Raw genomic sequence first — 13,531 nt, forward strand, 5'->3', positions numbered from 1 at the left:
TTTACCGCCTCATAGCCAAGACCCTCTGGGTGGTTTACATAGGATAAAAACACTTCAAAATATACAAAAATTTTAAACCACAAAAACATAGAATTTTAAACCACAAAAACATACAAAAACAAACCCAGGCTCCTTACATATTGCTAAATGCCTGGGAGAAGAGAAAAGTCTTGACCTGGCACTGAAAAGATAATAATGTTGGCGCCAGGCAGCCCTCGTCAGTGAGATTGTTCCACAATTGTGGGGCCACCACAGAAAAGGCCCTCGCTCTTGTTGCCATCCTCTGAGCTTCCCTCGGAGTAGGCACCTGGAGAAGGACCTTGGATGTTGAGCACAGTGTACGGGTAGGTTCATGTCGGGAGAGGCGTTCCATCAGGTATTGAACAAACTCCAGTGCAACCTTCCCCAAACTGATGCCCTCCAGTTGGGTTGGACTACAACCCCCATCATCACACAGCCAGCTCAACACATCTGGTGGGCACCAGGTTCAGTGCATCTTCTGACTGCCTACAGACTGTAGGAGAACATAGCTGAAGAAAGGGGTTGTAGCTCAGTGGTGGAGTGCCTGCTTTGCATGCAGAAGGTCCCAGGTTCGATCCCTGGCATCTCCAGGTAGGGCTGGAAAAATCCCTACCTGAAACTGTGGAGAACGGCTGCCAGTCAGTGTCGACAATATTGAGCTAGATGGACCAAGGGTCTGACTCAGTATCAAGGCAGTTTCCTATGTTCCTAAGAGAGTGTTTTTGTGAGAATTTGCCCTTGAGGCCCTGTGTTCACATCCTCCCACATTCATGTGGAAAATGTAGCTGCCTTGCTGTTTCCGTGTGGTTTAGCACAGGGTCGGGCAGACTTCAGGCCTGCAGGATCTACTTCGGGTTTTCACTAGAACCCTATGATCCATCAAGCCTGAAAGAAATACCTGTGGAATTTTAAAATTTTGAGCCATTTGTTTTGAGTACTATAACTGAAAGGAGATCACTGCCCTTCTGTTTATATGTATGCGCGTATAATATTAAATGTGGCACATCAGTGCAGATTACTTTGTGCCATGGTATAATCTCTGAAGAGGGCAGCAGTTCTTGCTGACCACTTACAGTAAGTGTTGCTTGCTGCCTTGGCTCGATGCCTATAGCACATGCACATGCACACATTCTATTGTCAGGTCTAGGAGAGCAGAGCCACAGCAAGGTAAGGGACTTTAGGACCCTGGACAGCACCCTGCAGACGATACTGACCAACGTGTTTCATTGCAGGGAGAGAGCTGTTGTCCAGCAAAGGGCTGCAGCCAACTGAGGCCTCAAGAAGGCCTCCAGGCCCAGGACTTTCAGAGGCTCTGTCCTTGCTAGAGGCAGCCCTTAAAGGGCCCATAGTTGCTTCTATAGGCTCCTGCTCTGGCATGGCTGAGAGACAGGAGAAACTGTAGAGGAGTCATCCTTAGAGTTTGACATGGGGGTTGGGGGTGCTATGTAAAGTCTGGAAGGGGGTGCTGAGGGTTCTCACTGAAATGTGCCAACCAGTGGCTCAGCTGATTCTGCCCTCCACCTGAGCATGGACGCCTGGCAGTTAAAAGCTGCTTTCAGATCAAGCTCTCACCCCAACTCATGCTGAACTGTGTCTATGCGTAAGGAAGGGGGAATTCGGCGGTGTGTCCGTGGGGTAGAGTTTCTATCATTCTTCTTCATAAACCCCTGTTTACCAGTTCTGTGATTTTTCTCCCTCTCTCATAATACTTGAACCCATGGCCATGCCGTTAAACTGATTGATGGGAGACTCAAGACAGATAAAACACACAGCACATAGTGAAACTATGGAATTCACTTCCACGCAAGGTAGTGATGGCCACCAATTTGGATGGCTTTAAAAGGGGATTGGACAGGGAAAGGCTGTCAATGGCTACTAGTCCTGAGTCCTATATGCTACCTCCAGTATCAGAGGCAGTATGCCTAGGTACACCGGTAGCTTAGGAACATGGGCGGGAGGGTGCTTTTGCACTCATGTCCTGCTTGTGGGATTCCTGTGGGCAGCTGGTTGGCCACTGGGAGAACAGAATGCTGGACAAGATGCTGGCCTGATCCCGCATGGCTCTTTTTATGTAACCAGGGCAATTCTATTAAGTTGACTGGCAGTAACTTCAGGACTTCATACAATGCACCCTTTTAATGTATGGATGGCCACAAGAAAGAGTGAATGGCCTCTGGCACAGATGTCCTTTAACTGGAGTAGATGATTTCATGGAGGATAGATGTATGAGCAGCTAATAGCCTTTATGTCAAAAAGGGCCACCATATTTAGAGACAGTATATTCAGTGTTGGCTCCTGGTTTTGTAGGTGGGTGGGGAGTATACTTGTTGTTAGATAGGTTGCTTTAGGGGGCCCTGTCTGAGGGTTTTTTTGCCACTGTCACCATTGCCTATTCTTTTGCCTTCTCCCTCTGGGCTCAATCCATACCATTGCCCCCCCCCGGGGGGGGCAGAGAGATCAAGGCTGCTCTTTACCTTTTCCCTCTTGTCACTGCCCAGCTGACCACGAACCAACAGCAAGGATTTGGAGCAGAACCAAAGTGCTCCGGAGGTCAGGAGTTGGGACCTCTTCTGGGCTGTGGGCCATCAACCCCAGTTCTTGATGGCCTGCCCTGAGTTTGTCCCTGGTGATGTGTTTCTGGGCGCAAGCAATAGGATGGCCATCTACACTGTGCTCTGCTTGTGAGCGTCCCAAGGGCATTTGGTTGATTGCTGCTGGAAACAGAGGGATGGACTAGATGATTCAGAATAGGCCATTCTTATGTTCTTTATATGGATGCACTTGGAGGGAAGAACCTCTGAAAAACCAAAAGCTTAATACACATCTCTGGCTGGAGTATATCCTCCACCCGCTTTTAACTTGTCAGCTGGTCATGCATTAATTTTCACGTGTGCCCACATACCCATAGTCATCCTAGAGATGTGAGGAAACGGTATTGGGATTTTTGAGGGAAGAAGAGAGGAAGGAGATGGCTGCTTTGCACCCAGATCCAGCGCAGCTTCCCTAGCTGGAGAAATGGTGTGACAACAGGGTAAGCTGGCTAGCGGGATTGTTGATAAGATTTCTCAATGAAAGCCACCAGTCATTCACGGAAATGGTTTGTGAGAATTGTTTGCAGTAAAAGTGGAGGTTAAGTGGACTGCATTGTACTTTGCATGGCTTATTTCATCGGTTGTAGTTTCCCACTCTATAACTACTACCATTGCTCTTTTACAGTGGAGTAGCAAACGCATGGAGGGTAGGCAAGGGATCGTTGGTGTGCATGGCTACGAATGGATGAGAGTGAGGGCAGGATAGGGAAAGACAGCTGTAGCGCACCCTGTTGTTCTAAAAACTCTTGCCATTGGGTTGTGCAGGGCAAGGTTGTCCCAATGAATGCAGTGGGCAACCACTGGAGATGACCACTGCTTTTGAGTGGCAACAGGGTGAGATGTATGGTGAATACCAGCCTGTGGGATCAAGCGTTTGGGACTAAAGTGATGGTTCTTTTGCCAGTTTGGATCCATCAAATCCCCTGTCATTTACAGGACCAGAAGAGGGACTTAACTATTCACTGACATTGCTTCTGCAAGGCCTGTATGGTGCGAACAGCAAAGTTGAAGAAAGAAAACGACAAGCCATGGATGGTGACCCATGCAGAGGCTCAATACACCTCCAGGGAGCCATGATGCATGGTGGGTGGGCTGTGTCTGGATGTGCCTTGCCCAGCCCGCCTTGATCCTAGCCAATGATTGTCCTTGGGGGCATCTTCACAGCACCGATTTGGCACCGCCTCCCTTGGAAAACCCATGCTTTTCCTCTCCTGGGGTGGCATTGGGTAATTTCAATGCTGAGGATGGGAGTGTGGGGTTTCTGGGCAGCCATCTGGGTACAAGACTCCCCCCCGCCCTCTTCCTGGTGGAAGGTGACCAATCACCTTTCACCTTCCATCAGACACCACCCCTGGATTGACCCCAGAGCGACGTCAGATGGTGGAAGCGCTGTACTAACATCGCTCTGATTGGGGGGAAATCAAGGGAAATCCCCAACTTTTTCAACCCACATCCTCGCAGGAGAGCCCCACAGTGGCTGCAAAGTTGCACCTGCATTGTCTAACTGAAGCAGCGCAGATCCTCAGCCACTGTGGCTGTTCGCACCATACAGGCCTTGCAGAAGCAATGTCAGTGAATAGTTGAGTTCCCCATGTATAGACGGTCCCCTTCTCCACCATCCACACATATACAACTGTTTGGCGCTCATGTCAAGGGCCTTTGCATATGCCTTCATTTAGGTGTATGCTGAAGATTTACGTGTATGCCTAAAAAGTAAAAGTGTGGATGTTCCGAAGAGGTGTTTGACCACACCTGTATATCCCAGGTCACTCATTGGAGATCTGGGATGTACCGCACAGTGGCAAGCCCAGGCTTGTTGCTCTGTAATGTGTAAAAGTAGAGCTAGCCAAATAATCACAGCTAGCAAAACATTGGTCCTTCTAGCCCAGAATTGACTGTTACTCCGATGGGCAGTATTATTTATTTATTATTTAATTATTACATTTATATTCCACCTCCAATGTACCCAAGGTGGCATATATAATCCTCCTCCTCTCCATTTTATCCTCACAACAACAACCCTGTGAGGTAGGCTGGGCTGAGAGTCAGTGGCTGGCCCAAAGTCACCCAGTGGGTTTCCATGGCCGAGGGGGGACTACAACCCAGGATCTCCTGACTCCCAGTCTAGCACTGTAGCCACTACACCACACTGGCTCTCAGTAGCCATCCATGGTCTCAGGAATGGCTGTTTCCAATACTTGATCCTTTTATCTGGAGCTGCCAGGAACCAAGCCTGAAACCTTCTAAATACAACACATGTGCTTCCCACGGTGCTGTGGCCCCGTCCCCTAAACCTACATTAACTGGGATCCATCCAGTAAGCTTTTGCATTGTGTTTAAGACATGCCTGAGGTTCACTAGCATTCCTAAAATTCTCCAGCCCAGCCAACGTTCACCCTGCATCCTTTGGTTCCATGTGCAAAATTCAAATTGCCTAGCATTAAATTTGAGGTTAAAAATAACTCTGTGGGACTTGAACAGCCTGATTAGGCTAACCAGTCAGATGGCAACCCTGTATAGAGGCTCCCTTAGTTCACAAGAGTAGACTACAGTGTGTCATGTAGTTTCAGGGAGGCTCAAATTGGCTTTAAACTTGGGAAAGCAGCCAAAACCTCCTGTGTGCTGATATTTTTATTTATTTATTAGTAATATCATGAGTTGTCAGGGCCACAATAAAGCTCACAGCATCCTCTGTACAAACACATTGGGGTACCACATGATTTGCAGCAATATACCCTGGTTTTTCCGCTTGCGCTGACACAGAGGCAGTCCCCATGCTTGCGCATTTATACATGCTCACACAGAGACAGGCAAAAGTGATGCTCTCTTCTGTTATGTTCTGCAGTATAGACCGCATTCTGCTCTGTGCTAGCGTGCCCAATGCATAGAACGTGACTACTATTCCTTTCTATTACAATGCAGGGATGAGGTCTATGCTCTGAGATGCAGAGAATTTTATAGGAGATGGGTTCAAAGGAGCAAGATGGGTCCTGGTGGCTAAGTGAAACCTCCACAATCAGAGGCAGTAAGCCTTTATACACCAGTTGCTGGGGGAAATGGGTAGGAGGGTGCTGTTGCACCGTGTCCTGCTTGTAGGTCGACAGCTGGTTGGCCACTGTGGGAACAGAGTGCTGGACTAGATTCAGCATGGCTCTTCTTATGTTCTTAAGGGGAGCACACTCTCTAGGCAGAAAAATACATTTATTTATTTATTTATTTATTTCGAGTAGGCAACAAGTTGCTCATGGGCACCAGTGTGACCCCAAACACTCTTGGTTCCTGCCAAGATGCTCTACCCCTTCTACTTAAAAACAACAACACATTTTGCCGTAAAAAAAAAAAGGTTTCTGCTGATGCTGAAAAGTGTGGGTTCAAAGGAGTTGCAAAATGTGTTGGGGCTCAGCCTCCACCTCTGCCTTGGACTCAGTCTTTGGGGCTAGTTACTTGTCCTTTGCCAGCCAAATATGCCCATGGTCCCAAAAGGCTGCCTTTCACTGTTTTAGAAAACGTATATCCCAACACAGCAGAGACCCTCTGTTTTTCTGGCATCTCCCTGCTCGCTTGCTTACTGCAGTAGATAACCTTGTCTGTTTGCAGCCGATGTAAACCTATTTGCAGTCTCTGCTGGCCTGTCAGGGTTGCTTAGGCTGAGCTTACGTTGCAACCACCTTCCCTGAAGTAGGCACAGGAAAGTGTAGGACGGTTTTAGCTAGCGTGTGGCAGTACCATGTGATCTCCTGGCCTTCTTCATTCCCCCCACTTTCCTTGGCTTGGTTATAATCAGTGTCGTCTCTCCAGCATCCATTCGGCTGCCTGGTGTCGGGCAGCCCTGCCTGCAAACACAGAGGCCCTCTTACCTCTTCATTGATCACTTGCTGCACGGCTTACGCTTCTTCTTCTGCCTTAGAAGTAATTAGAGTTTGAAATCATTAATCACGGGGCATTTTTTGATTGTTAATTTCCTTTATTGAAAACACTGCAGTTCTTGATCCATGCTGCAGGACTGCTTGCCTTGAAAGCACCCGGGCTAGTGCAAGGATGTCAGTGTGCTACAAGACAGAGGCACGTATCCTAAGAGCTTACATCCTGCACTGCCAACAGGGGAGAGCATGCTGGGTGCCTTCCCCAAATCAAGTGCAGGATCAAGGGATACTGCCATTGATTGAAACACCCCAATGTGGGGAGGGGGAGTCTAGGGGACGACCCTTCTCCCCACATGAATGTATCTTGCTTGGGTTCCACTCTGCGACCTACAGGTGGGCTGGGAAGGAGACCTTTTGGTTTTTTGAGCACACGCCCTGTGCTAGAGAAGGGCCTTCCAAACTTCTTGCTCAACGGATCCTGCAGCAAGGCAGTGAAAGCAGAAGTTGGGAATAGATTAGAGGTGCAGAACCTCCTTCAACCCGAGGGACAAATTTCATTTCAGAGAAGCTCTCAGGAGCTGCATTCCAGTTGTGGACAAGGTCAAAGGCAAAAGGGAACAGAGCCAAAATACCAGCACTCTTAGCCTTAAGAGAAGCTTTTGAACTTTTTAGGATGGCAGTGAGGCAGGGACACAAAGGTTGGTGGTTGGGAAAGAGGCATCACCTTCTGAAGAAGTCGGAGGGTCTGAGTGGGACCCCTGAAGGCCCGGGTTTCACCCCAGGGCTTGAGGTCCAGCACCCCTGAAGCAGACCAGTAGGAGTCCCCATCCTTGCATTTGTCAATGATTATACAAAATATAGGTTGGAGAATTAACCAGGTTTCTCTTTAGGAAAGCTGTTCTACTTCTCACATTTCAATGAATGCCATATGTGATTTTAGATGGCGGATTCCACAACGTAGCACTTAATTTGTGGTTTTGTGTATGTGGATTGGGGGAGATTGAGGATATGTTCCATTATCTCTTTTTTTGCTGCTGCTTTTGAGAGTGGCTGGTCAAATTTACGGAAAACTGACTTGCTGCTTAGAAATGGTAGTGGCACGATCATGAAAGAAATGGCGGTGTTTGCATTGGATCAGGGCAAAACTAGACAAATGTATATGGATCCCATGCCATTGACTGCACTATGGACGCTTTTTAGTATTTGTGCCAGTCTGTGCGCTTCTGAAAGAACTTCACAATGTCTGTTCTGATCTTGTATTGTTGTGTTCTGTAGCGCCTACCTTTCAGTCCCACTCACTTTACCTTGTGCTTGACAAAATGTTCCCAGCATTCACTACCAGCCAACTGACAAAGCACCTGCAAAGCTTCCACTGTTCATTCATTCATTCATTCTCTCTCTCTCTCTCTCACACACACACACACACGTGTGTTTCATTTGGGGATTGCTGGGTCTATTGTGAATGAGTGTGAATCCATGGGACTGAATGTTTTAGCACAAACCCAGTGCATAACTCAACCCACACGATTTACTGTGCTACTTCTGAATCCATTTCCAGTGGTGCCATTGTAACTGTGGATTGAGTTGCGAGTCAGGATCTGTCATGATATGGGAGTTTTAAAATACCTTGATTATTTATGATGCTTCCTGTATTTTACCCGTGTCCATAAGAAACACACACTGGCATAGCTAGAGTGAAACTGTTTGCTAATCAGAACCGGATCAACATTTGGTGAGTTTCAAAGACCTTCACTTCAAAGGAATTTGTAAGAATATATGTCATCAGCTAGGAAAAAAGGCATTATCAGGTCCCAAGCCTGATAAAGGCCGTGTCAGACAGGACCCCAGTGCAAACGCTCACTACTCCTCATCCTTCCTGTCTTCCTATCTTTTCTGAAACCCAAGTGGAACCTCTTCTGATCGACAGTGCTGTGTTTGCTACCAAATACCTAGTTCTGGCCATTATGTCCTGCCAATTCTGGGATTGGCTGAGGAAACCACAGCAATTGTGAGGTCACCAGCCTAATCTTCCCACCACCCCAAGTCTGATGACTTTAAAAATAGATGTTTTCATAATACTCATTTCTTGGCTTGTGGAAAGAGGCTAAAATGTCAACATCTCACGATGTGAGTTCAGCTCTGAGTAATGCATGTCTCCTCAGCAATCAATGTCTAGCTAGGGATTTGATTAGGAAGTGCATATATCTTTTATTTATTTTTCACCAAATGTGCTGTTTGTGTTCAGCGAACTGTTTTGTCTATTAAATCTGTCTTGATAAACCCATTAGCCTTTGGGCATTCAGACTGAGCTTCTGCTCCAAAGTCTGGCCTTTACCACTGGTGTACCAAATGTCTACAATGTTGAAAAAATGGAGGATAAAAGCACACGAGCCCTGCGCTAGTCCAGAAAGAGAGGTAGATTAGGAGTTTCTCACCACAGCCATACGCCCGCTTGGTTTTATAGGCCTCTTGATCAACTGTGTGAACGGAAAGGAAAAGGTAGTGATCTGCCTCAGACACACATTACATAATCCCCGATGTTACAGGTTTTCCATGCTTGCAAGGTAGATCATGGTCAAGACCATGTGATGTGGTCTTTCCAAGAAGTTTAGCTAGCCAGCCCAGCACTCAAACCAGATAGCCAAACGTTTTTTTTTCTGATCTTTTCCCCAGTGCCATTTCCCCATTTCTTGTTTCTCCTGCCTGTCACCCTGATGATGACGCTTGCTCCTAGGTGCAGCCGCCTGTGCGTGAGAATGATGAAGACAGAAGCATCGCCAGGCTGGATGAAGGGCTAGACGAATTCTTCACAAAGAAGGTGATTCACGAACACTTACTGTAAGTGAAGAGTTTGTCTCGCCAGAGTTTCCAATTAACCGTCATTGGGTGGAGCGAAGGACAGGGGCCATGTCTACTTTTCTTAGAAAGTGGGGTGGTGATTAGCCAGCACTAATGGCAGAGGCCTTTTAAAATTGATAGTGATGAAAGTTTAATGAACGTTTGCTAACGATTTTCACAACTGGCAAGTTGATCAGATTTAAAAAGAGCCAGTATGGTGTAGTGGCTAGAATGTCCGACCGGGAGTTGGGGGATCCAGGTCCTAGTCCCCACTTGGCCATGGAGCCTACTGGGTGACTTTGGGCTAGTCACAGACTCTCAGCCCAGCCTACCACGTGGGGTTGTTGTTGTGAGAATAAAATGGAGAGGAGGATTATGTACACTGCCTTGGCTTCCTTGGAGGAAAAAGGCGGAATATAAATCAAATAAATAAATAAATAAATAAATAAATAGGATATTACTTGGATTATTTTGCTTGTCATAAAGAATACAGCCAAGTTCTGAGGCAGACTAGTAACAGTGCAGTTCTTTAATGGTCCAGTGCCCTCCCAAGAAGAGTAGCTTCCATTGCTACAACTGACTCAGCTATTAGGGTCCATCCAGACAAGACATTTATGACATTGTTGCCCTGCCTCATCCTAGGAAGTTGATGGTCCATGACATGTTCTATTCACAACCCTCCCGTGTTTTCCCACCATTTCTTCCATCTTTTTCAGTACTGCAGAAGATCCATTAAGGCAGGGGTGGGGGGCAGGATTCTACTTCTAAGAAGTACTCGGGGGCCATATTCCAGAAGTGGGTCGAAGCCAAAAAAAACTACACTATTTTAGTTTAAAGCTCTTACTGCCTTAGGAGATGCATTTCATCCTTTAAGAATTGGGAGGAAAATGCACAAAAGCTGAGAAATCACGGAACGGTTGTTGGTTGGGGGGAAGCAGCACCTCAAGTGATTCCATTGTTCTCTCTTTACCGCCTGGCTCCAGCCCTGTTTCGTTGGAAACTTCCCCGGCAGCAACCACACCAACATCTTCTGGCTCTCGGACCTTCAAGAAGAAGATAGGACACTTCTTTGCCTTCAAGAAGCCAAAGTCAAGTCGGGGTGCCAGGCCAGAGAAAGAGCCTGACGGTAGTCCCTCTGCTGCGAGGGGCAGGAGACTGATGCTCAGTGACATTTTAAGGGCTCCCAGCAAAGCCAGCGAGTCGACTAAAGCGCTAAGCAAGTCTGAGGAAGGAGGGCTGGCTGTGGAGGGCAGAGGTTACCTGGAGCAAAGCCAGACTCCGGACAGCACTCGTAGGGCTCGGCCAAAGTACTCCAGGGAAGGCAAGTCCCAGTCCTTGATACTCCTGTCAGGGGAGGATGAAGAGGGACTTGGCGTGAGGCATGAGAAGGTAAGTCCCTTCTAGTCCAGGTGTGGCTCTGTGTTTGCCATTTCTATCTGCCTTTTCTTCTGTCGTGAAAGTCAGGGTGATGTACATGAAGTTCCCAGACATTCTCCCATCCATGCACTGATCAGCCCCAGACTTGCTAAACTTCAGCAAGGTGGCTGCATTATGACCCTTTGAGCCACGCCCTGCAATGACAGCCTTTCATCTCTGGGCCTTTAAAAGTCAGGGATGTGACATCTCAGTTTTATCTTAAGATGGATGTGGGTGAATCCTTTGGTAGAATTGACTGACCAGGGCTCCTCTGTCACAGGTATGAAGAAAATAGGATCTTCCTCAGTACTGTTGGGCTTAGGGTGTCCCTGCAGTTTTCTGAGGGACATCCTAAGAATGCAGACCTAGAGCCATGGTGTCTTCAAACAATGTCTTTTGATGGACATAAGCTTCTAGCTGTGAGGTAGAAGCTTCCAGTAACATAGGAAGCTGCCTTATACTTAGCCAGGCCATTTAGTCCATTATTGTCCACACTGATGGTCAGCAGCTCTCCCGGGTTTCAGGCTCACCACTGAGCCATGGCCCCTCCCAGTATCCTGAAGTTGCTGTCTGCCTCATGTGAGTGGGATGTGACATGTTTATGGATGCTGTGCATCTTGTCACCCCAGCCTAAACAAGCCCAATGAGACAGCAGGAGTATCAGTATCAGTTCCTTGTCTACTTAGCAACGATTACTGTGGGAATGGAAGGATGAAATTGGCTGGCATTTCAGTTTTCGGCAGGTGGAAGAGGAACTGGACTGGATACTTTATTCCCAAGTATTGAGCTGCCTGGGCGTGGGTGGAGAACAGACAGCGATTTGCGAAAGAAGGCACCTAGTCAAGGCCAGCTTGTCTGTCCACCCTGGCAGCATCCCTGATCGTTAATCTCAGAAAAGATCCCTAGACAAAGCCTGCTGAAAGGAGTAAGCGGGATAGCCATGCTAAGCTGCGTGGAGTAACTAAGCAAGGCTCCCAGCCTGAGCTGGTGAATCGGCCATTTCGCAGAGGGTGCCCAGCCTTCTCCTGTGTTTTGCCCTACAGAAGAGGCCCTTTGAGAGGAGTGATGGGGAGCTGCCCAGTTCCTTCGAGCAGCGTGTCCATGTCATGCTGCATCGGATTGGTGTCACCAAGGTGTTATCCTCTGAAGGCAAAAAGAAGCAGGTGAGCGACAACACGGTTTTTGGTGATGGGTCCCCTAGCAGTTACACCACTAGCTGAAAGCTGGCATCTGCTGTGGCTAGACACTCTCCCTCAGGGCTTTCCCTGGGAGAAGGAAGGAGTGCAATGAGATTTGGGAGATGGAGTTCGTTGCTGAGCTTTTTTTTTATTTTTTGTCTGCTTTGATTAGTCTGATTTTAAGTAAACCACCGTACCCATTTTAATCAAACCCATCTTTGTTTTCAGTTGAAAAATAACTAGCATGCACTTACCTGAGAGTAAGCCCGACTGAACATAGTGAAACTTACTTCTGGATAAACAAGTTCAGGATTGTGCAGTTAAAGTGGGAATCTGAATCCTCTTACAGTATTAGCAAACACGAACCTCTGTTGAAGGAAATGCATATTCCAAGCAAATTTTCCACTGCTCATGCATGTCAGTTGTGTGGGTTACTGTATACACGGTCCTCTCTTTTAGCAGAAAATCAGACTATGTGGTTTTGGAGTCCATTCCAATTCCAAGATACAGTTGTCCCTGGTTATCGAATAGGACTCTTTGATGAGCATAACAGAATATTCTGATGTGCAAGAGAATATTATAAAAAGTTCCTAGAGAAAGCGCCCTGCAGTAGTAGCATCCCTAGTAGCAACACCCCATTCATGCATTCACTGCAGTCCAAACAGCATCCTAATTCTTGCTTCGCTCCCAACTGACTTCCTCTCCATTTTATGCCAGATCATGGGATTTCCTTTTCATTTCTTTTCTTATCTATGCCCCTCTACAAACAGAATGTTTTCAGGAAAGTTTATTTCCTTGTTTGTTTATATACAGAGCAAAGATGGGGAGATCAAGAAGGCTGGTTCTGATGGTGAGTAGCAGTTGATCCTACCCCTCTCCTTATCACTTCCCTGGTATTCTTCATTCAATTAGGATTTCTGCTTCAGGAAATCATGCTCCCAATTTTCTAGGTGCCTGAATCAAATTTCTCCACTTCATCTTCCCTGAGCTGAGGGGGGTGGAGGGGATTCCACCCTGGAATCCCAAAGGCTATGTTGTGCACCCAAGGGTTTGCATACACTAAGTGCCTCACAACCCTGCCACACAGCAAACCTGTCTTTGAAATCCCTCCTTTTGTCTTTTGAAACAGGTTGCTATGTGACATGGATGGCTCATGATTGCAATTTGAGAAACGGAGGTCCGTAGCCCCCTTGAACATGTACCATCAATGTTAAGAACTTTAAAGCATAAAGATGCCCTTGGAAATGTTTCCAACTTAGCAGGGAACATTTAAATAAGCTGGTAGTAGAGACAGAAGCACAGGGGAAACCACCATCCACCATCTCTTAGCTATAAATGTGTGTTAAGCATGGATGACATCTACTGGGACTGAAGGGGAAAACACCACTCCATATATTCTCAAGAAGACACAGGGCTCATGCCATGGTGTGTCTCTACCCTCTTGTTGTTTACCTTGTTAAAAGGAAAACTAACAATGCAGCCGGCTTGTTTGCTTTTTTGCAACTTCTTTGGTGAACTACTTCTTTAGAAATTTGAGTACATCTACCTACAGCTGATGATGACATGCTGTTTTCACTGATATAGGAAACTTGACAGAAGGTACTACTCATAATGACAAGTGTTT

The 13,531-nt window shown here is 47.0% G+C and overlaps 1 protein-coding gene and 1 non-coding gene across 2 annotated transcripts in view; both read left to right on the forward strand.

Annotated features, from left to right (window-relative positions):
- The window catches only part of CARMIL2 (capping protein regulator and myosin 1 linker 2), an 81,240-nt gene that overhangs the window by 60,123 nt on the left and 7,586 nt on the right, over window positions 1-13,531 (forward strand). The window contains exons 33-36 of the mRNA XM_063141434.1: window positions 9,210-9,313; window positions 10,297-10,702; window positions 11,773-11,892; window positions 12,721-12,757. Coding sequence (XP_062997504.1) covers window positions 9,210-9,313; window positions 10,297-10,702; window positions 11,773-11,892; window positions 12,721-12,757 — 667 coding nt within the window. The remainder of the gene's footprint in view (window positions 1-9,209; window positions 9,314-10,296; window positions 10,703-11,772; window positions 11,893-12,720; window positions 12,758-13,531) is intronic.
- On the forward strand, window positions 540-611 carry TRNAA-UGC (transfer RNA alanine (anticodon UGC)). Its single transcript has one exon. It is a non-coding gene; the product is annotated as a tRNA-Ala (tRNA).

This window comes from Elgaria multicarinata, chromosome 14 (genome assembly GCF_023053635.1).
Source record: "Elgaria multicarinata webbii isolate HBS135686 ecotype San Diego chromosome 14, rElgMul1.1.pri, whole genome shotgun sequence".
NCBI lineage: Eukaryota > Metazoa > Chordata > Lepidosauria > Squamata > Anguidae > Elgaria > Elgaria multicarinata.